At 46.0% G+C, this 24,148-nt stretch overlaps 1 protein-coding gene across 7 annotated transcripts in view; it reads left to right on the top strand.

The window, feature by feature from the left end:
* Window positions 1-18,623, top strand: part of ATXN1 (ataxin 1) — a 533,523-nt gene extending 514,900 nt beyond the window's left edge. For 6 of the 7 annotated variants that reach the window (XM_049884360.1, XM_049884404.1, XM_049884388.1 and 3 more), the window contains 2 exons: window positions 1,191-3,264; window positions 17,436-18,623. In XM_049884360.1, coding sequence (XP_049740317.1) covers window positions 1,351-3,264; window positions 17,436-17,966 — 2,445 coding nt within the window. In that variant the 5' untranslated portion in view covers window positions 1,191-1,350 and the 3' untranslated portion in view covers window positions 17,967-18,623. Of the gene's footprint in view, window positions 1-1,190; window positions 13,638-17,435 lie in introns of those variants that run through there. The other variant, XM_049884412.1, reaches the window with a different exon arrangement.
* Window positions 18,624-24,148: the final 5,525 nt, after the last annotated feature.

Raw genomic sequence — 24,148 nt, 5'->3', positions numbered from 1 at the left:
GACTCAGAGTTCAGTGGTTACCCCAAGACTGAAATATGTGTCCTTAAGAACTGGCTCCTGGGCCACTATATACGTATCCAGGTTTGAACACACGGGTCTGATTTGTCTGAAAGAGCATTCATCTCTAGGGTTATTGGTGAATTGGCTCTTCCCAAGGAGAAAGGGAGGGGAGAGTGTGAAGAGAAAGTTCGAAGAGACCTTGGAAAGGAAGAAAGAGGCAGGGATGAAGGAACTGTGAACCCTCATTCAGGAAACTCTCAATGCGTCAGCCAAGTCATCACATTTGTTTTTTATAACCACAACCATATTTGTTTTTTCATTGTCTCAGAGTTTTCTTTTGGCTTTCCGGTCTCATGAGCGGCTATATTGGAGAATTCTTTTGAGGCCTGTAGAGAACGGGAATATTTGTGGCTGCCCTGGTGAATTAGCATTGTATGGTTAGTGCATGTGTGTGTTATATATGTGGTATGTGTGCAGGGTGTGTGTGTGTGTGTGTGTGTGCATGTATTAGGGAGGAGGGAATCATTGCTGATTTATATGAACCTAGAGTCCCGTGGAATCCGCAAATAGTCACTCTGGGCAGCTAAGAAATCAGAAGTCTTGTGTGAATACTGCTCAGGCCTTCTGCCTCCTGGCCTACTCCTACCCAGTACCTGGCTCTGTGAGGCTGGGGGATGCAGGCTGGCTTTCCCTTATGTCATCCTCCCTGTATGCCTCATTTGATTTTCCATAGAGGTAATGAAGAGGTGAGCCATGGGACTAGCATTTCTGAAGGACAAATTTAAGAGATGCCTTGTCTACTCTCTAAGAAGAGAAGTGGGAAAAAAGAAAAAGGAGAGAGGGTACTGGGTAACTTGTCTTAGAGGAGTTGTTAACTCCAGAAAAAATCACATGCTCTAAGGTTTTGACTTGTCCAGCGTCTTAACAATTATCACAGTGTGCTCCCAACATGGTGCGTGTTCTGTTTTCACGCTAGGGCTATAATCGGGTTTTGGGAATAACGTTGTAACCAGAGACCTACTCTTAATCTTGTCAAGGATTTTTTTTTTAATGTTAATATTTTATTTAACCCAATATATTTTTAAAAATAACTGTTTCATCCAGGATGTTTTTTCTGGTGCTGATATTTTTATTTTCTCTCTCTCCTCCCCTCCCTTTTCCCCTCGTCATGGCCCCCTTTCTTTCCCCAGAATCCAGAGCTGCTGTTGGCGAATTGTACCCACGGGGAGATGATTCCTCATGAAGAGCCTGGATCCCCTACAGAAATCAAATGTGACTTTCCGTTTATCAGACTAAAACCAGAGCCAGCCAGCCAGTGAGACAGTCACCGTGGAGGGGGGACGGCGAAAAATGAAATCCAACCAAGAACGGAGCAACGAATGCCTGCCTCCCAAGAAACGTGAGATCCCCGCCACCAGCCGGCCCTCCGAGGAGAAGGCCCCGGCACTGCCCAACGACAACCACCGGGCAGAGGGCTTGGCATGGCTCTCCAGCCATCCGGGGGGCCCAGGCCACGGAGGCGGCAGGCACGGGCCCACGGGGACTGCAGTGGAGCTCGCTTTACAGCAGGGAATAGGTTTACACAAATCGTTGTCCACGGGGCTGGACTACTCCCCGCCCAGTGCCCCCCGCTCAGTTCCGGCCACTACCACGCTCCCCACGGTGTACCCACCCCCGCCATCGGGGACACCAGTGTCCCCCGTGCAGTACGCCCACCTGCCCCACACCTTCCAGTTCATTGGATCCTCCCAGTACAGCGGGCCCTATGCCGGCTTCATCCCCTCCCAGCTGATCTCCCCAACGGCCAATCCCGCCACCAGTGCAGTGGCCTCGGCTGCCATGGCCACCACTCCGTCCCAGCGCTCCCAGCTGGAGGCCTATTCCACACTGCTGGCCAACATGGGCAGTTTGAGCCAGGCCTCAGGACACAAGGTTGAGCAGCAGCAGCAGCAGCAGCAGCAACAACAACACTTAAGCAGGACTCCTGGGCTCATGACCGCGGGGTCCCCACCACCCACCCAGCAGAACCAGTACGTCCACATTTCCAGCTCTCCGCAGAGCTCAGGGCGCACGGCCTCTCCTCCGACCCTCCCCGTCCACCTGCACCCCCACCAGACCATGATCCCACACACGCTCACCCTGGGGCCCTCCTCCCAGGTGGTCGTGCAGTACACGGACTCTGGGGGCCACTTCGTTCCTCGCGAGTCCACCAAGAAGGCCGAGAGCAGCCGGCTGCAGCAGGCCTTGCAGGCCAAGGAGATCCTCAACGGGGAGATGGAGAAGAGCCGGAGATACGGGGTCCCCCCCTCGGCGGACCTGGGCCTGGTGAAGGCGGGCGGGAAGGCGGCGGCCCACCCCTATGAGTCCAGGCATATGGTGGTCCACCCGAGCCCTGCTGACTACAGCACTCGAGATATCCCCGGGGTCCGGGCCTCTGTGATGGTCCTGCCCAACAGCAACACGCCCGCCACGGACCTGGAGGTGCAGCAGGTCACCCACAGGGAGGCGTCCCCCTCCACCCTCAACGACAAGAGCAGCTTGCACTTAGGGAAGGCCAGCCACAGGTCCTATGCGCTGTCTCCGCAACAGGCACTGGGACCCGAAGGCGTGAAGGCCGCTGTCGCCACCCTGTCCCCCCACTCGGTCATCCAGACGACACACAGCGCCTCGGAGCCACTCCCCGTCGGGTTGCCAGCCACGGCCTTCTACGCAGGGACCCAGCCCCCCGTCATTGGCTACCTGAGCAGCCAGCAGCAAGCAATCACCTACGCCGGCAGCCTGCCCCAGCACCTGGTGATTCCTGGCACTCAGCCCCTGCTCATCCCAGTCGGCAACGCGGACATGGAGGCATCAGGGGCAGCCTCTGCCATCGTCACATCATCGCCCCAGTTCGCTGCAGTGCCTCACACCTTCGTCACGACCGCCATTCCCAAGAGCGAGAACTTCAGCCCGGAGGCCCTGGCGGCACCAGCCGCCTACCCGGCCATGGTGCAGGCCCAGATCCACCTGCCCGTGGTGCAGTCCGTTGCCTCCCCATCAGCGGTGCCCCCAACACTGCCTCCCTACTTCATGAAAGGCTCCATCATCCAGCTGGCCAATGGGGAGCTGAAGAAGGTGGAGGACTTGAAAACGGAAGACTTCATCCAGAGCGCGGAGATAAGCAACGACCTGAAAATCGACTCCAGCACGGTGGAGAGGATCGAAGACAGCCACAGCCCGGGGGTCGCCGTGATACAATTTGCCGTCGGGGAGCACCGAGCACAGGTAAGGTTCGCTCGGGGCCCACAGGTCGAGGGGCACCCCACCACACCTTCTTCATCATTCCTTGGCGGGATGAATTGCTTCTCTCAGTCAGACCCTTACAAGCAGTGAAGCAGACTAACCACTTGCCAGTGAGTGGACCCCAACTCATGGCAACCCCACGCATGTCAGAGTAGAAGTACAGTCTGTAGGGTTTTCAGTGACTGATTTTTCAGAAGTAGATCATCAGGCCTTTCTTCGAGATGCTTCTGGGTGGACTCAAACCTCCAACCTTTCCGTTTAGCAGCTGAGTCTGCTAACCGTTTGCACCACCCAGGGCCTCTGTGTGGAGAAGACTGAGGGTTCTCATTTATACCTAGATACTAGATATTAGAGCCTTTCTTGTGTTCTGTAGAAGAGTTAAGCTCAATGCCCCAAGGCACCCAGTGTTTGTAATGAATTCTGTGCACCTAGAAAGCTGCTAGGCACGTACCACCCTTAGGATGACTGAGAAAATCCTCACTCAGATTGTGTCTTGTGTTCTGTACTTCCGAGGAGGAATCTTGATTGAGAAAGCTGTAGGCTCCAGGCCATTCCATCAAATATTCTGCCCTGTTTCAGGGCAAGACAGAGGCTGCTGGTCCACTGAGAGCATTCGATGCTCAGAGTCACCGTGTACCACTTCCACATCCAAGAGGCTAGAGCTCTCCCAGCTGACCTCCTGGGCTTGTGCTAAGTAGGAATTCCAAGGGTCAGGTAGCAGCTAAGCCTAGTCATGTTAAGAACTGAAGGTATGATTAACCAGTCATCAAGTCGATTCCAACTCATGGTGACCTTATATGTGTCAGAATAGAACTATACTCCATAGGTTTTCAATGACTGATTTTTTAGAGGTAGGTTGCCAGGCCTTTCTTCCGAGGCACCTCTGGCTAGACCCAAGCCTCCAACGTTTTGGTTATCAGCCAAGTGCATTAACATTTGTACTGCCCAGGGACTCCAAAAGTATAATTAATCCTCTGTGTTTCTATGGGCCTCTTCAAACTACCTTTTCCAGTCTCTTTACATCACTTGAATGCATTTATTCCATCAATTATTGGTATGAAAGGAGCCCTGGTGGCTCAATGGTTAAGCGCTTAGCTGCTAATCAAAAGGTCGAAGGTTTAAACCCACCCAGCAGCTCCACAGAAGAAAGACCCAGCCAATCGGCTCCCGTAAAGATTACAGCCAAGAAAACCTTACGGGGCAGTTCCATTCTGTTCACTAGGGTTGCCATGCTGTGGAATCGACTTGACGGCACCCGACAACAACAGCATTTCTATGAAATAGCAATTTCATTGCCCAGGTTGCTTGGATTCGAATAGTCTTGGTCCCCAGACCAGGAATTTCCCTGGCTGCAAAGCCCCTTTGATCTGGAAATGTTCTGTGGAGGACTCGGAGACACCCTGATGTGGCAACAAAGCTTCCTCTGGGTTTGGGTTGAAAAATGGTTATGGCTAATATTTGGGACATTCAAAGAAAATAAACACACACAAAAGACAAGCTAGTTAATGGTTTGAATTGTTGTCTGAGTATATTTTTGAAAAAATCAAGCTAATGGGGGGAAAAGACCAATTGTCCAAGTGTTTTCCAAAACTGTTTGTCAATGACTAGATGTGGCATCTTGCGCAACTTAACTCTGCATTGCCAAGTGCTTTGGCCCTGAATACTTTTCTTTTTTATGTGAGATGTAATTTTTGGCTTACCGTCTTTGGTAGGTCCAAGGAAGATTTCTCAAAGTTCTGATTCAAAAAAAGAAGAGCCAAAATCAATAGTTCTATTATTATTTTTTAAGTCACGTAATTGTCTAGAACTCACCACTGATACATAGTTGCTGCCCACTTCTACCTTTCTACATGGATTAGGGGAGGGTACTAGTAGAAAAGGACATCCTGCTTGGTAGAGGGTCAGTGAAAATGAGAGAGACCCTCCGTGAAATGGATTGACACGGTGCCTGCAACAATGGGTTCAAACATACCAGTGAACATGATGCAGGATCGGGCAGTGTTTTATTCTGTTGTACGTAAGTTCGCCAGAAGTCGGAGCCGAGTCCGTAGTAACTAACACCAGTAGAAGGAAAATGAGTCATCTTTAGCAAAGTTGACTCTTAATAGACTCCAGGTGAAGGATGGAAAATAAGCAAGAATGAAAAGTAAATGCGTTTTTTTTTTCCCTTAGCACTTCTTTAAAATAATTTTTGTTGTTATTGTTGAAAATACACACAGCAGAACATAAACCAATTCAACGAATTTACCATGTACAGTTCAGTGACATTGATTACGTTCTTCTTGTTGTGCTAACATTCTCACCCTCCTTTTCTGAGTTGTTCCTCCCCCACTCACATAAACTCACTGCCCCCTAAGCTTCCTACCAAACCTTTCACGTTGCGGTTGAAAATGTGATCCCATATAGATAGCTCTTTAAGGGAGCACGATGCTCAAGGCAGATGTTCTTTCCTACTTCCCTGGTACTTCTATTGAAAGTGGTCTTCTTAACAGAGGTAGGCATGGAAAGAGGTTTTAGTTTGAAATGCAACTGGTCCTTTAACAGTATCTCTTTAAAGCTGACCATAAAGACACATTGCTCTAACTGGTGAGGTACTTCAGCCTACGAGGGCTCTACAGACCCCTTCAGGTTTCATGTCAACCTGCCAGCTTGGAGAGAGGAAGAATCTACCTGTCTTCCCCCGCTTGGTGCATTGCAAAATGAGCGATGAAACGATAGAGACATTGGCTTCCATAGGCGGTCTCTTTCCCGGAGGCAGACCGCTCGTCTCTTTGCCACCAGCTGAGGTGCAAATTAGCAGGTAGAATATTTGTCAAGCGTGTTCACAGGTCTGCAGGGGCTGCCTGTGTTGTGGCGCTTCGTGCTGGAGAGGGCTTCCACCAAGACAGGCGGGAGGGCCGTGGTCTGCTCCAAGGGCAACCTGGATTTTAAGCAGTAGAAACAAGTGCAAGGTCCTGAGCGGCTAATGACGTATCCCTTTCTTGAGAAGCCTATCAGAAATAGGCTGACATCATCACAACTAAAATACTCCACCAGCTGTGTTTGCCACAAATGACAGACTCTGAATGGGTAAAGGAGCAGAAAGAAAGAAAGAGGAGAGAACAGAGAGAGAACTAATATCTGGATTTAATTTGGGTTCCCAGAGCTGAGTGCATCCCTTACTCTCAGTCTCTCCTGGCCTGAAATAATCAGCCATGTCTTCTCAGCTGGTTCGAAAGCGCTAACACTTCCACCCATGAGGAAATCGAGAAATGTGAAAATTGTTCAACTTCCTTAGCAGAATCACAAATTTGATTTGGAAAGAAGGGATGGTTTCTACACAGCAGGTGGCTTGATGACCTCAGGCATAAATCCCACCTAGGAGGAGCCCTGGTGGTACAGTGGTTAGGAACTCTGCTGCTAACCAGAAGGTCGGCAGTTGGAACCCACCAGCCACTCCTTGGAAATGCCATGGGGCAGTTCTTCTCTGTCCTGTAGGGTCGTATGAGTCAGAATCCACTGGATGGCAATGGGCTTGTTTTTTTTGTTTGGTTTGGTTTAAGAGGAGAATGGCAGGACTGCTTGACCTCAAAAAACCTCCTGTCATCATTCCCAGGCAGGGCAGTGTGGGACGGTGGGAGGAAGCCAGGCCCAAACCAGGAGGCTGGTTCAGGTCTTGCTCTGTTGCTCACCACCTGTGAGACAAGTTCTTTTACCTCTTTGAACTTCAGTTTTTCTCATCTCTAAAACAGTCAAATTAATCCTTAGGCAAGATAATTTCCTGGGCCTCCTCAGATGTTTAATCTTCCTGTTTTCTGCCTTCCAGAACATTCCTTAAATGTTCCTAGCATCCACTAACCAAAAACCAAGAGGGAACAGAGAGGGAACCTTCCCTGACCTCATGCTAATCATAACATAGACCCAATAGGAGCTAAAGCCAGCCTGTATACAATTGAGGATTTGGGTTTGTTCTTTTTTTTTTTTTTAATTTTGGTGATTATGTTTAAGGAGCTGAGCTCCTAATTATTTTTGTGGAGAGATGCCCTGAAATGACATCTCCAGCTGAAGCTCCAGGTGTTGCAATGCAGCAGAGAATGACTTTGACACATGCACTACCGTCCTTTGGTTTGCCACGCCCAGCACGGTATTCCTCTGCACACACAGGCATCTTTGTATCCTGGCCCACCACCCGATGTCGTAGGGGGAGCTAAGGGGAAGGCCCAGGTATTGTCTGCCATCACTGTGGGTGTGCCCTGCACGAAGCCTTCTAGGGCTCCACTGCCCCTTTCTCTCTAGAGTGGGACACAGCACCTTCTGCCCCTGCTGGGAGGGGTTCCCTGCTTCTGCCATGCCATCCCCACAGCTTCAGGGACTCCGCTTGGGAGCACAATTGCTTCTCTTGGGACTCCCACCCAAATACAATCCACTTAATATTTGCCAGGAATCCCTGGGTGGTGCACAAAGTTAACATGCTCAGCTGCTAACTGGAAGATTGGAGGTTGGAGTCTGCCCAGAGGCACCTCGGAAGAAAGGCCTGGCAGTCTACTTTCGAAAGATCACAGCCATGAAAAGCCTATAGACGCAGAGTGGAACTGACGGATTTGCCAAGTTTGAGGTCATACGTCTGTGGCGAGTCACAGTGGGACCCCACAGCAACAGCATTGGCTTGGGGGCCAGTGCATTTGAATCAGAGGGTCTGACGTCACCCTGTGTCCTTGGGTGGGAAGCAGCTTGGCTCCTAGGAAAATGTGGAATCTGGAGCCAAAAAGATTTAAGTCTGGATCTGTCCTCCACTGCTTAGCAGCCCTGTGAGCTCCTGCAAGTCATTCACCATTTCTAACCCTTCAGTTCCTTGCTCATGTGGAGGGAATAACGATACTGCCTTCCTTCCAGGATTGTTGTAGGAATTAAAGGCAATGTGCTCAAAGGAACCGGCATACTCTGTAGCACATGATAGGCCCTCAGCAATGTTAGTGTGCCTTCCTGCTTCAACTTAGGGGACTAGGGCCCTGGAGAGAGAAAATTTCATTTCAGAAAAATAAAAAGTCGCATGCTCCAAAGAGAAGTTATGGAAGGAGGAACCCAGTTGCCCTCGAGTTGACTCTGACTTTTAGTGTGTCAGAGTAGAACTGCCCCCCCATACGGTTTTCAATGGCTGTGATCTTTTGGAACTAGCTCACCAAGCCTTTCTTTCAAGGTGCCTCTGGTTGAACTTGAACCTCCAATCTTTCCGTTAGCAGCTGAGTGTGTTGGTCGTTTGCACCACCCAGGGACTCCACCACCCAGGCAGTCTATAAAAGCCTATAAAGAAAGCTGAATCTTTCCAATGAGCACAATTAGCCGTTTTTTCCCCTGTGTATATCCCTGTGGCTTATTCCCATGGATGGGCAAGGAGCACCCATGCCCTGCTTCTAGTAGGAAGACTAAATGAGCTCACGGTAGCCTGTGCAAGCATGTACAACCTGCATTTCTCTGAGCGTGAGCTGGCCTAGAGGCATGGATCGCTGGTCCACCCCTCCACCAGTGAGAGGGTCCAGGCAGAAACAAGCTTGTGAGCGTCTCTTCTGCAGAGAGGATGTTAGCAACGCGCCCACTGGGAGAGCCCCTGCCCAGGGTGGCCCCCGTCTTCCATCTGGTAAAGGATGTCTGCCATCACTGTGGGTGTGCCTCGGATGTTCTCTCTTGTGAGCAGCATCGCTCCTGCCTCTGTCTCATGCTGCCCGGGTTCAGCTCTTCCAAAGAGCACGTAAGATTCACTCAGTAGAGTTGCAGTAAATTTCATTTGTAAGGTGCTCCCAGGTGACACTTTCCTTGGCTTCTTTCCTAACTGCCGAGCCCTGTCTGTTATTTAGGGCTGGCTTCACTTCCCAGATCCTCCCGAGGTGACTTACTTGGTGGCTGCTTAACATTCAGTGCCATTTTTTCCTCCCGACTGGCCTGGGGTGTGCGCGTGGGGCGGCGTTCGTGCGTGCTCCCACAGCGCGTTACCATGATGCACTCACCGCACCGGTGACTTCCTTCACTCCACTCTTTTTTTTTAATTTGACTGCTGTGTGCTGTGAGTGGCAGCATTATGCGTTTAATGGATTAGCTAGTGCCTAAAAATAACCCCAGCCCTCATGCAAGCAGCACATAAGCCTGTGGAGTTTGTTAGCCGCCAAGGCAAACCTGTTTGCCAACATTTAACATTTGGGCTGGGTTGAAATGAATCCCAGTGTATCAGAAACAGAGCGTTAGTGACTGCCCTGTATGCAAAGCCCAGTACCGGGGCCTGTGGCCACGTTGTTGGTGATAATCTTTCTATCAGTTCTAATTCTCTGAAGCCTCCAGTGGAGAACCAGTCACGAGCCAAGTTTCTGTGTTTGTCTGTCTACCCCTCCAAAAAAAAAAAAAAAAAGAAGACAAATGCTCTCCTTTAATCTTTACATAAGTGCTCTAGCTTATCAACTGGGTGATCTTACATGCATTATTGAAGCCGATTCTCTTGTTTATAGATTTCTTTTGTAAAATTAAAAGACTATTTTTTTAGAGCTGTTTTAGATTTACAGAAAAATTGCACAGAAAATACAGGGTTCCAGATACCCCCTTTCTCCCTCACACACCATTTGCCCTATTATTAACTCTAGCGTTGCTGTGGTATATTCGTTACAGTCGGTTCTGAACCAATAGTGATACACTGTTACTAACTAAAGTCCACCGTTTTCATTGGGCTCACTCTTTCTGTTGTACAGCCCTATGGGTTTTGACAAATGCATCATGTCCTGTGTTCACCAGTACCGTATCATACAGAATAGATTCACTGCCCTAAAAACGCCCTGGGCTCCACCTGTTCCTCCTCCTCTCTTGCCCTGGTCCCCTGGCAACCACTGATCTTTTTCCTCTCTCTATGGTTTTGCCTTTTCCAGAATGTCATACATATAGTTGGGTTTATACAGTCTGTGGCCTTTTCAGACTGGCTTCTTTCACTTATCAGTGTGCATTTAAGATTCCTCTATGTCTTTTCATGGCCTGAGAGATCACTTCTTTTCATCGCTGAAGAATGTGTTGCTGTTTTTTAAGGCACCCATTTAACGCCCCCAAGGGAGGCAGCAAGTAGGGTAGAAGGCCTTTCCTACACGCCAGAGAGCTGCGATGTTAGAACTGCCGCTGTCTCTCACTGGGCAGTTCTCTCCTGGCCTGCCGAGGCCTGTCTCCAGCCAGCCCTGAGCTTCCAATGGGGCCTTCCCACAGTGGAGGCTCTGAGCCAAGCTACAACAAAGAACACAACTCTTCTTTTGGACTGTGTGTTTGGAGGCGTCACTGCGCAAGGGTGTGGGTTTATTGAACAACTAAAAACGCTTCCACCAAAGACTGAGTCAGGCTTAGCATTAACATGACTAAATGTTTTAAATAGAACACTCACAGATATTCTTACACTTGACTGAAGGGTTTTGACTGTTTTTATTAATGATTTTAAAACATTGAAGTAAACGGGTCTCTAGCGTATCCTCTTAGTCATGGCTACCGGAGTTTCTGATGCTCTTAGTGTGGAGGACATGGTGCTGCCAGCTGGCCTCCAAGGAGAGCAGATGGACTTTTCTCTACAGGTAAAAGAGGATCAAGAATTTCACTTGCAGACAAAGTTAGGAACTTCCAATTTAATAAATGAACCAAAAGCAAGACATGTTCAGTGAAGGCCAGCTTCTGAGAGATTCCATTGCTCTCAGCTACGGGCAGAATTTGTATGTTTGGGATAGTGTCGAGCAACAATGTTTTGTAAAACAGATGCCCTTCACATTTGTGGAAACAAGGCCTTCTTGTGAAGGAAAAAGGAGGACATATTTAAACAACAGACGTTTTGTTTTTCTTTATATCTTGTTTTCGGTGATATGTACATATGTGTGTACATAGACAGAGTACCAATCTAAGACTGAAATACCCAATCAAACAGCATAAATATGTGTGTGTGTGCGTACAGTTTTTGTATGCATACAGTGTTTAGATACGGTAGTTATTGACTAAGTAGTTAAAGGGATTTTATTGAGTTTGCATACAGAAGAGGTGAAAATCATCTTAAAAGCCAGTCATTAGCTAGATCGGTAAGGTGACATGTTGTTGTGTGCTGTCGAGTTGATTCCGACTAACGGTGACCCATGTGACAGAGTACACCTGCCCCATTGGGTTTCCATGGAGGGGCTGGTAGATTTGAACTGCTGACCTTTTGGTTAGCAGCCAGACACTTAACCACTGTGCCACCAGGGCCCCCCGTAGGGTTAACTTGACTGTAATCTTTATGGAAGCAGATCACCAGTCTTTCTCACAAGAAGCCCCTGGGCGGGGTCTAGCCGCCAGCCTTTTGGTTTGTAGCCAAACGCTTAACTCTTGTGCCATCAGCGCTGCTTAAGGTGACCTGGAGTAATAATCAGCTCAAAAGGAGAATGTGTTTGCTCTCTGTCTTGGTTCCTTTAAACTTAATGGAAGAAGTTGCAGGTGGTGGTTTTGGAAGTAGAGGTTTGAGGGGTAGAGGGAAGGGGCAGGCAACTGTTCTCATAGCCCGAGCAAGTGGGTATGTCTACAGCCCAGGAGGAAAGTGGGAAGGGATGTAGGAAGATGGGAGATGATACGTCCTTAAAAAAGAGGACTAGCTACAAGATGTTGAGATGAGAGACAGAGGAGCCTCAGACTGGCAAAAGGGCCAGGGCTATCCATGCCCACATTTCATCCTACAGGCTGCTTCAAGAGTTCGGCAAAGGGTATATTTATAGGATGAAAAAATGGGCTGCGTGGAGCTGCCGGGAGTTATGTAACATGTTTGGTTTTATATTGTACTGTCCTCGTGAATTTATTTTTACTGGGGTTTTGTCAGAGTCCATCCTGGAAATTGTTTTGAACTCTGAAAAGATCACAAAATGAATTGATGATGAGCACAGCTGAAGAGCAAAATGGAACCTCAAAACTGGAGAGAAAATAACTAAAGAATGATTCAATGAAATCCTGAGGAGCTCAGCTATGACAGGGGAACACTGAGTGAAGCAGCTATCACTCAGCCCACAAAGCTGCATCTTAGGGGGTGAGCCAGACAGGGGAAGGCACCTCACCTCTCTTTGGGGAGGGCGATAAACCCAGCTTAGTCATGGCTGGTGGAAGGTAACAAGGACAGGAAGAGCCTCTCCATTGTCTAAACACTGACCTCTGGTGGCCAGTTATGTCATTGCACCATTTTTACACATGCTAGGCAAAAAAAATCCAGTTGACTTGGAGTGGACTCCCACTCATGGCGACCTCATCTGTGTCTGAGTAGAACCGTGCTCCACAGAGTTTTCAATGGCTGACATTTCAAAAGTAGATCACCAAGTCTTTCTTCCAAGGTGCCTCTGAGTGGACTCAAACCACCAACCTTTTGCTTAGCAGCCGAGCCTGTTAACTACTTGCAAAACCCAGAAACTCCATGCAAGGCAAACATGGCACTATTTGTTATTCAGTGCTCGGATTTTTACTGAGCACCTATTACATATCAGGGAGTATTCTAGACTCTGAGGATAGAACAATGAACAAAACAGACAGTATCCCAGCCCTTGTGCAACACATGAGCTTGGTGGTGGTTGGGGAAGGAGGTGAAACAGACAAAAACAAATATTTGATTAAGTTAACAAAAAAATCAAAGGATAACAAGTGCTATGGAAAAAATAAAACAGTATCAAGAGAATACGGAAACTAGGGATGGGGGAGTATCGTTTTAAATAGTGTGTTCAGGGATGGTGTCCCTGAGAAGAACAGGAGCAGACAGTACGCAGGGTGTCTTAGTCATCTAGTGCTGCTATAACACAAGTGGATGGCTTTAACAAACAAATTTATTCTCTCACAGTCTAGGCGGCTAGAAGTCTGAATTTGGGGTGTCAGGTCCAGGGGAAGGCTTTCTCTGTCAGCTCTGGGGGAAGGTCCTTGTCATCAGTCGTCCCCTGGTTTAGGAGCTTCTTAGCACAGGGACTCTGGGTCCAAAGGATGCGATATTCTCCTGGTTCTTGTTTCTTGGTGGTATGAAGTTCTCACATCTCTATGCTTGTTTCTCTCTTTTATATCTCAAAAGAGATTGATTTAAAACGCAACCTAATCTTATAGATTGAGTCCTGCCTTATTAACATAACTGCCACTAATCCCACCTCATCACCATCATAGAGGTAGGATTTACAACGCATAGGAAAATCACATCAGATGACAAAATGGTGGACAGTCACACACTACTGGGAATCATGGCCTAAACAAGCTGACGCATATTTTGGGAGGACACCATTCAACCCATGACACAGGGCAAAAAGGATTCCAAAAGGAAGGAATAGCCAGTGCACAGATTCTGAGGCTCGAGTGTCTTTTGAACCAATGGACCAGCTGGGAGGCCACAGTCTCTACAGTTTAATATGGGGGGGGGGGCCAAGGGGGAGGGTGGGGTACAGGCCACATCACACTTGTGGATGTGGCTTTTTAAGTGAATTGCTGGTTTGGCTAGGACAGTGGCAATGAAGATAGTGAGAAATGGTCTGATTCTAGACATATTTTGAAAAGAGAACGAATTGGATTTGCTTACTAATTGGATACATATGGTATGAAAGAAAGAGGTGAGTAAAGTGTGATTTCCGGGCCTTTGACATGAACAGCTAGAAGAATGGGGATGCCATTTATTGAGATGGGGAAGACGATAGGACACATAATTGGGTGGGTGCATATCAGAAGGTCTGTTGTGGACATGTTAAGTTTGAGTTGCCTGTTAGACATCCGAGTGGATGTCCTCAGATTACGTGGTAGCCAGCATCCTGATACACAGCTGTGAAGTCCTCTGTTTTGCATGTTAAGTCTTGTCTCCTCATTGAAGGCAAGACCTAGGTCTTAACCAATAGCTCCTCTTCTATGGTCCTTAATACTTAGGAAGCGCACGGTATGTACTTATAAAACTACATTGAAACTGCAAAACCTGGAAGGTGTCACAATGAACAATAGTATTGATCAATAATATTTTAGGATCAGTATCTCAGTACCATAGGGAAGACCCACATGATTCTCAAATTCAGGGGGTTCATTCAAGACTGACTGTTCCAACTGAAAAATAACATTATGTCATAAAATCACACTATCTCTATTTTGAGTCCAAAACTGTTCCTGTTAACATTGGTGGGCTGTTTTGAGGCTAATAATACTTCTTTCTGAGGGAACCTCAAGCAGACAGACCTGACCCCATATATCCGCACTGAAAAACCCCTCAGTGGGATTTCTTCATTAACTGTTAATGACCAGTTTACATTTAAGAATGTAACACTAACATTAACGTTAATCATTTTATGTCCTTATGACAAACCTAATTATAAAATAGAAATGGACTTGTTATGAGTACTTCAACATACATATTTGAGATGGGGACAACAAGAGTTTTAACTTTGACCAAACAAAGGGAGAAATGAGTTCACATACATGCAGACCCCTATGCACCCCCACCCCCGACCCCAGCAAAAAAAAGCATTCTCTAGATAATTCAGGCTCTATCATTAGTGAGGGGGAAACAAAATAGCATTTGGCTAGAAGTATCCCCTCCACTGCCTACCACAAGTGGCTTATTTGAATCATCTTTCAGCCCTAACTCAGATTGTGTAGACCTAACTGAGGATTTGTGATGGTGGCATCTTTTCCCAAGATGGTAAAACGCCGTCGGGATGAGACAAAGCCAGGATTTAGGAGGAAGGTTGACATGGACCAAAGGCAGGCCTTTGAAGTGATGGAGCAGGATCTCCCAAATCTATCCAGGTTAAAATAGATTCTATTAATATCAGCTCTTTTTGGTGCATGTCTGAAATATTCTTCTTTCTTCCCCTCACTTTTCTATCATGAACTTTTAGGTAGTTATGAACTACACCACGGCATTTAATTCCAAGATGTATCTTTAAGGCTTTTGAAATGTCTAAAAACATTCTGTTGTATTTAATATACGCCTGTATCATAGCTTTTGGAATAACCAACATATTACCTAACCAAAATGTTACCTATTATAAAGGCCTTCAGGATGTTTCTCCTCTGCCAGTCTACATATACTTGGTAGCATGTGAAAAGCTCCCTTGTCAGACAGATTTATCTATGAGTATGTCAAAAAAAAATCAAACCGGTTGCTGTCAAGTCGATTCCAGCTCATAGCGACCCAATAGGACAGAGTAGAACTGCTCCATAGGGTTGCCAAGGAGCAGCTGGTGGATTTGAACTCCTGACCTTTTGGCTAGCATTCAAACTACCGACCTTTAGCAGCTGTAGCTCTTAACCATCATGCCACTAGGGCTCTTATGAGTATGCAGTAGATGTTATTTTCATGAAAAGAAATGTTGCCTTCTCTAAAGAGCATGTAGAATATGGTTCACACACCAAAAACTTCTCCAGTGGTAGGTGTCGGGGTCTCTGTCAGGAAGGAGACAGGCTGTGCCCAAGAGCAGGGAGTTAACCAGGAACGTGCAGAGCCATAGAAGAGACTGACGTGTGGAAAGAGGGCTTGCAGAATTATATCACATTGCCTCTGACTTGCATTAGGCAGGGACAAGCAAACAGCGTTAAAAACGTCAGGTCCATTTCATCCTAACTGAATGACAGGAGTAAGCCTTTCCCTGGACAGTTTGCAACTCCCTGCATGCATCATCTCCGTGTCTTTGTTCATAATATCCCCAGTTCCGGGAATATCTTTCCCCTGCAACCACACCTCTTCTCCACTATTTTTAAAATCTCAGCACAGGTGTTTCCTCGTCCAAGGAAACTTCCTTGCTCACTTCTTATCCAAACTGGGTAACATGCCTTTCCTCTGCCCTCTAATAACTTCATTCTTTGCAAAGCCCTATAACCCCACTTGCCACATTGATTGTAGTTATTTGTTCCTGTGCCTTTTTTCCCACTTGACTGTGAACTCCAGGACTTTTTTTTTTTTTTTTTTAACTATTTCCTTGGCATAGTACATGGCATATAGTGGTATATCAAAAGGATATTGGGCTTCACCTGCTTCTGTTATTTGTTTTTCAAACAAATGCAGAGACTGATTTGAGTACTTGGGATTGATCTGTGGACGCCCCAGACTTGAGCTATTTGCATCCATTTAGCCTCTCCTCAGCAGTGTCTTCTTCACAACCTTGTCCAAACTCTGCCCATCCTTCCAGGTCCCAGGAAAGCCCTCCCTGGTTACTCTGGCCCTTACTGACTATTGTTGCTAGTTGCCGTCAAGTCAGCTCTGACACGTGGCAACCCAGTGAGCAACAAAATGAGATGTTGCCCAGTCCTGCACCATCTTCATAATCGTTGGTATGCCTGAGTCCATTGTTGTGGCCACTGTATGTTTTTGAGTGCCTTCCAACCTAGGGGGCTTTACCTTGGACAATATTCTGTTGTGATTCATAGGGTTTTCATCGGCTGTTTTTTTGGAAGTAGATCTCCAGGCCTTTCCTCCTAGTCTGTCTTAGTCTGGAAGCTCTGCTGAAATGTGTCCACCATGGATGACACTGTTGGTATTTGAAATACCAGTGACATAGTTTCCAGCATCACAGCGACACCACAGTATGACACACTGACAGATGGGTGAGGGTCACTGATTATGCTTCCCCTAAATTTCTGGAGCATACATTCATTTATCCAATAAATACTTATTAGTTCCAGCCATGTGCCAGGTACTCTTTTAGAGACAGGGAATACAGCAATAAACAGGTAAGTACCTGCCTCATGGAGCTTACACACAGTCTGACTCTGATCCACATTTAGCCCTGTCATGCATTCACCCACTGAGCTAGCAAAGCACAAGATAGTGCGTATCTTGGGCTTCTGAGTCACCCACAGAGCCAGGCTCTGTGTGTGTGTGGGTAGAAGTTCGGTTATCCTTGTGGGTTGATTGACTTCTTGGAAGAGAGACCAACTATAGAGCTAATACTGAGTGAAACTGCATTTTGAATACTGAATGGACTTTTACACTGGACAGTTTTTTCACTGACTTCTGCCCAACATCTGTTTCCATTAAATACGGATTCAGCAAGGAGTTAAGAGCCTCTTTTGTGTGTGTTGGTAGGAAAAGGAGCGGTTTGTGGAACTTTTTTTTTTTTTCTTTCCATTCAGCCTTCATGTATTTATAAAAAGAATAAAATGTGTTCATTTGTTTCCTTGTATCTTCCTCTCTTCTCCCACTGTTTCCACAGGTCAGCGTTGAAGTTTTGGTAGAGTATCCTTTTTTTGTGTTTGGACAGGGCTGGTCATCTTGCTGTCCAGAGAGAACCAGCCAGCTCTTTGATTTGCCGTGTTCCAAACTCTCAGTTGGGGATGTCTGCATTTCTCTCACCCTCAAGAACCTGAAGAACGGCTCTGTTAAAAAGGGCCAGTCCGTGGATCCCTCCAGCGTCCTGCTGAAGCACTCAAAGACCGACTGCCTCGCGGGTGGCAGACACAGGTACGCCGAGCAGGAAAACGGAATTAATCAGGGAAGTGCCCAGATGCTCTCTGAGAATGGAGAACTAAAGTTTCCAGAAAAAACAGGATTGCCTGCAGCGCCTTTGCTCACCAAAATAGAACCCAGCAAGCCCATGGCGACAAGGAAGAGGAGGTGGTCGGCACCGGAGACCCGCAAACTGGAGAAGTCGGAAGACGAGCCACCTTTGACTCTTCCAAAGCCTTCTCTAATTCCTCAGGAGGTTAAGATTTGCATTGAGGGCCGGTCTAACGTAGGCAAGTAAAGGCAGCGTGGGGGAACGGAAAGTTGGCTCTCCCTTGTTATTTTTATCCAGATTACTGTACTGTAGGCTAAATAACATAGTATTTACATGTTATCCTCTTATTTTAGGTTTATGTTATAACGTTGTCATTAGAGTTACAGCTGGTGTTTTGCAGGAGGCTGATGCATATGGTTTTTCCACGAGTGTTTGTCAGTGAGTGGGTGGGTGGATGGTCAGAGCAGGGGCGGCCGAGGCTCCAAGCGTCCTGGGTGCAGATGAATGTGGCATCACAGTTCCTGCCTTTTCTAGCAGCACAGAAACATCAGTGGACGCTGACTCCTGCTAGTTTCACGGGGAAGTTCTGCGTGGCTGCAGCGAGCGTGTGAATGTGTGTGTGCGTGCCTGGGAACGCGGGTGTTGCGGCGGGCGAGTAAGGGTCTCTTTCTCTCTGCCTCCCTCTGTCTCACTCTCTCTTGCTCTCAGCATGGGATTCAGGCGCAGAGCAGTGTCGCCGCCGCCGGCTGTGGAGGCTCTCACATGCAAAATAAGCATCCAGAACCCAGATTTAGGGCCTCCTCCAGCGGCATCAGACGTCAGATGGAAAGCTAACCGTTTAAAAGAACATTTTTTTTCCCCTTCAACATATTTTACAATAAAAGCAACTTTTAATCACAGAGATATATATTTCCCCCTATGGGGCCTGACTGCACTGATTTTTTTTAAAGAGCAACTGCCACACGTGGGGTTTCATTTCTGCTTTCCTAGTGCAGTGATTTTGCCAGGGTGTTGTGGCGGGCAGGGAGCCCCAGCGTGCACCGCTCCACGGGGCGGGGGGTGGGGCCGGGGGGTTGGGGGGAGAGAGTGAACACCCACTCTGGTTTCTGTGCAGTGTAGGAAAACAAATCAGGGTACTGCATTGACTTCGCTCCCAAGAGGTAGATGCAAACTGCCCTTCGGTGAGAGCAACCGAAGCTCTTTGCTTTGAGTTGGCGAATCTTTTAACTCTAGTACTGTTTATAGTTCATGATTATGGACAACTCGGGTGCCACTTTTTTCAGATTCCAGTGTGACCTAAGGAATTAGATTTTGAAGATGAACGTCTATTACTGTCTCTAAGCACTTAAAATGCTGTTCACACTTTATTACATTCAGCAAGTACTGTATCTCACTTTAAACTGTTGGGAAGAAAAAAAAAATTACATCATAATAATAACAAGTTGCTTTCTTTTTTCAACACTGTTAATTACATTTCAGCTCTGCAGAATTTCTCATGAGCAAGATATTGGAAGTTTCCATGTGGTTTAAAGGGATGAATGTGAATTAGGAACTAGTATGTGACAATAAATGACCACCAAGTACTACCTGACAGAAGGCACTTTTCACTTTGATGTTTGAAAAAGAGTTAAAGGCTTATGCAGAGCTGGCAGAGAAACGGAGAGAAAAGGAACGGAGAAAAGAATATTCATTTTTGTCCAGTGTTTTTTTCTTTTTAAGATGAACTTTTAAAAGAACCTTGCAATTTGCACATCTTGAGTTTATAATTTGTGTGATATTCCTGCAGTTTTTACCCAATAACATTGTGGGAAAGGTCTGGGGGACTGGACGAACATCAATAAATGTAGCAATTACTTTCTAATCTGCCTGAATTCTAGGCCATTTTATAGGGTTATGTTCCTTTCAAAATTTATTTTGGTCTTTCTACCACATCTGTCACAAAGAACCAGGTCTTAGCAGGACAACTCTGAGAATTTTCTTCAGATTCACTGAGAGTTTTCCATAGACATTTATGTATGTGAGCAAGTTTTTTTTTTTAATATAACAATTACTTTATTATTGTTATTAATGTTATTTTAAGAATAACTTTATTTCCCCCCATTGGAAATCAAAGCAAGCTGTAATGTTTGGTACAAACCCAGAAAGGGTATTTCATGGTTTAAATATTTCATTCCCAGAGATCTCAAATACTGCTTGTGGGCTTTGAGTGTAGATGATGAAGTGCTTTAAAAATAAAAGTTTTATAAATAGGGAGAAATTTTGAAATATTCATACTTGGAATGGCTGCAACTAATCTTGATTTTTTTCTTTTACCATTGACGATAAGACTGTCTCTTGTATTTCACAAATTAAAAAAGAACTCCTAATCTAAACCCCCATTTTGGCTATCCTGGATTACTTCACATTTTGTTCTCACCAGAATGAATAATTTCCTAAGCCGTTTTCTGGGGTGTACCAAGAACATGTGAACACGTTTAGAACAGCTAGAAGCCTTCCTTGCCTTCTCTTGAATTTCATTACCGTCTCAGCATGCTGAGCGGGCCCATTCCTGCGGCCACATTGCTTCTTTACTGCTGTATTTTTTTCAATGTTTCTCTTCAGAGAACTTGCTTAATCTTCCATACATTCTGCTCAGGGCACTTGCAATGATTGGGTTTTGTTTTCCTTTTCGTTTTTTTAACCTTCGACAGTAAGAGGAATACGGGGCTGCCATACAAACTTTGTTCTCATTAGTACCACTATTTCCAGCAACTCACGTGGACTCAGAAAAAACACACACCACCTTCTGGCTGATGCAGAAGCAGAGTATTGAACGGACTGGATCCGCTAAACCAACACTAAAACGGGAAAACATCACGCGGTTTGGAGCAGTAGGAGCGTCGTCATAACCCATGTGCTTCTATTTCAGGTATAGGAGTGATCAGAGGAATCAGTTCTTTCTAAACATTGTCGCATTTCATTCTCTTGCTTTTTTAGCATGTGCAATACTTTCCGTGCCAATAGGCTTACCGGTGTGCTAGTAGCTACAGCTCAGATCCTTTTGGCTTTTTCCTTGTTTGGTTGCTTTACCCTGACTTGTCCAAAACCTGTTCTGGCCAGAGGAAGGCTGGAGGGAAAGAGCCAGGGAGGGAGAGCCTCCCGCCGTCCCACTATTTTCCCTGCGGATGCTGCGTGCTGGGGTGGGGCACCCTCAGGAGCCCCACTTGTGTCTGTCTGTCTGTCTTGTCTGTCGCCACATTGCAGAAAAAGCAAGAAAACGAGCTCTAGGGGGAAAAGCTGCAGCTCCCCCGTCACCACCAGGAGTAGTGAATTGTGGAGAGTGGAAAGGAGTCAGAATCGTTTCTAAAACGCACTCTGCAGCAGTTAGCCAGAGTCCACCTATACGCCACAGTCTGTCCTGCCAGTGGGCAGGCTCCTCCTCCAGGCCTGTGTACTGGGGACTTGGAGCCGTGACTCTGGGAGTGGACAGGTAGTGTGGCCCGATTGTGCATGCATCATTCTGTGCTTGCCAGACGGTGGCTGTGGAGGGGACCACCCTGCCAACAGTGGTCACCCTGCTTCCTGGCAGCTTTCTCTGCAAATAGAACATCAGAGGACAGGGAGCCTTCTTGGGTTTGCAGACCTTGGCCAGCCCCAAGGCTCCTGAACAGCTATTGTCACCGCTGGGTGTATAGCAGAGACCTAACAATGACAGGCGTAGAAATTCTTCGGTGCCGTTCAGCTAACGAGGATCAGCCACGTGCCTCTGTGTGACGTCCACTTTGCAATATTTACCAACACCCGTCTTTAGTTCTGATTTCTTTCCTGTTTTTCCTTTTTAAACTAACAACAACAGGCCTTTTCGTTTACAATGGAACACAATCACCAAGAAAAGTAGTCAGGGCGAAAAGAAAACATAATAATAATAAACCAACAAACAAGAACCTCTCTTTATAGGGATTTCTAAATATATAAAATGACTGTTCCTTAGAACGTTAACTAAGGATTATTCAGTTTGTCTGGGCCACATGGGAAGGGGGGGTTGGAATAGAGAGATCGCTGCCACTTACCTCAAATCTTCTTAAGTGGAAATCCAAACTGCATTTTCATTTGAACTTTCAGGATACTTCTCTACGTTGGTCACTTTTTTGTGCGTTTTTTTCCAACTCATCCAGTTTGGTTTAGGATGATTTGATTTTTTTTCTTTTTTTTTTTTTGCTGTTGTTGATCCCATTTACAACCCCATGTTTTTTGTTAGGTGAGTGTGTTGGGGTTTTTTTTTCCCCCCACCAGGAAGTGGCATCCCCCCTCTTTGTCCCCTACAAGGAACTCTGCGGAACTTTTCACACCGCTTACTCAGGGATGGGCTGGCGCGCGTGGTACACTGATGTGCCCGGAAGCAGCACTTTGATTGCTCTGGAGTCGGGTTGTACAATTCCAAGGCATGTTTGGATTTCCTGCACCTTGTGGTTTACTTCTTTAGATACTGCATAGATCGCAATATAACGCTGCATGTTCGAGATGAACGGTAGCTCCTAGTAATCATAAAATCCACTCTTTGCACATAGTTTGATCTTTCCTGATATATGTTGCCAAAATTTATTTTTTGTTGTGTAGGCTGTGGATTTTGTGTTTTGTTTTTTTGTTTTTTTAAGGAAACAATTGACAGTACCCTTTTGAACATCTGTGACTACTAAGGAAGCTGATTTCTTCCGTAGAGAGAAAAATCTCAAATGCTTTTGAAGACACTAATGCCATACTATTTCAGAGATGGGTGAAGCAGCGCTCTTGGGATAGGAGGCCAGGCTTTTTGAGTTGTGTTGGTTGTCATGTCTACTGGCTCATGAGCAACAGCTCAACAACCTGTGGTCTGTTCTCTCCCAGAGCCCTTTGAAGTTCCTATTTCCTAGTTGCCCACGACGATTCCAGGTAAAATCACGGGCACTTCCCTTGATCAAACCAGTTTCTTTGGCGGTGATAGGAAAGGGAATTACACCCTTTTTTTCTTTTTCTTTTTTTTTTTAAGTGGAGGCCTTTGCTTCCATGTTTTGTGTTTTTAACCCGGAATTTCTGAAATAGAACATTTAAGAACACAGCAAGTAATATACAAAGAATATACTTTTTTATAAAGCACACATATATGCTGTCGTGTGTTGGGTTGGTTTCCTCTCTTTTCCACAGTGTTGTGTTTTCTGTTGATAGGGAAATTCCAAACGACTTGCACACCTCTACTCCGGAGCTGAAATGTCTTTTATAGACGACCTCGCTTCAGATATGTTAACCTTACTGGTAGGATCTTTTCTTGTAGCACTATACCTTGTGGGAATTTTTTTTTTCCTTAATGTACACCCAATTGAGAAGCTGAAGAAAAAAAAATTTTTTTGAAGCACTCAACTTTGAGGAGTACAGGTAATGTTTAAAAAAAAAAAAATTGCACAAAAGAAAAATGAATGTCGAAGTGATTCATTCAGTGTTTGAAAGATACAGATCTGTTGAAACAATGAGTTTCGTACCTTGTTTGTAAAAAAAAAAAAAAAAGCAGAGGTTGAAAGTTACATGTTTTTTTTTTTTTTTTTGTATATAGAAATTTGTCATGTTTAAATGATCAGATTTGTATGGCCTGGAAAAATTACTACGAAAAAGGCTCTTCAACTCTACCTATGCTTACTGTTGAGTTTATGTATCACCTAATCCCCCCTTTTGAGGGAGGGGAACTCTGCATTCTGCTGTTTGAGAATACTGTTCATTCCTAGGCTGGAAGTACTTCTCTGAGCTCCCTTCTTAGTTTAAACTCCTAAGCCATTGCAACTCCTTTTTCTTCAGAGATGATGTTGGACATTTTCAGCACTTCCTGTTCCAGTAAACCCAAAGAATATAATCCTGAACAAGGAAGTGTTTGTAACAAGGGATCCTAGCTACCAAGAAAAAAAGGCTCATTATGGGGGCAAAAACAATGTTCAGCCTTCTTTCCCCTATACCTCATTTAAGTGGGGTGGGGTGGGTAAAAAAATTTCAATTTACACACCTCGTTTTCCTTCGGTTTTGATTTTTCTTTAATACCAAGAGGCCAAAATAAATGTGCAGCAGCTCTCAGCAGACTCCTACTCCTGTCCAAAAATCGAGTTTGGACGTAGGAAACTGGACAGCTGTGGGGGTATTGAGGAAACCCACCTACAATTCTTAAACTCAGAATCTCATCCCCTCCCTTATTGTTAAATGCAGTTGTCCTGGTAGCTAACGTTCACTTGTACAATGTAGGGTGGGAGGGAGGGAACCCTGGCTTCAGTTTCATGTCTCCAGGACTAAAGTACAAGTGGTTTAACTGTGTTAAAATCAAGTGCATTTGGCCAACAGGTAGTTATCTCTACAGTGAGTCTCTAAGAATTTCCATTTTCTTGTGATTGGAAAGAACTCAAGTCTTCCACTGCAGATAAATTGGAGACTTCATC

This window comes from Elephas maximus, chromosome 1, assembly GCF_024166365.1.
Source record: "Elephas maximus indicus isolate mEleMax1 chromosome 1, mEleMax1 primary haplotype, whole genome shotgun sequence".
Lineage (NCBI taxonomy): Eukaryota > Metazoa > Chordata > Mammalia > Proboscidea > Elephantidae > Elephas > Elephas maximus.
The sequence above is the reverse complement of the archived record's forward strand: the minus strand, read 5'-3'. Positions and strand labels throughout refer to the sequence as shown.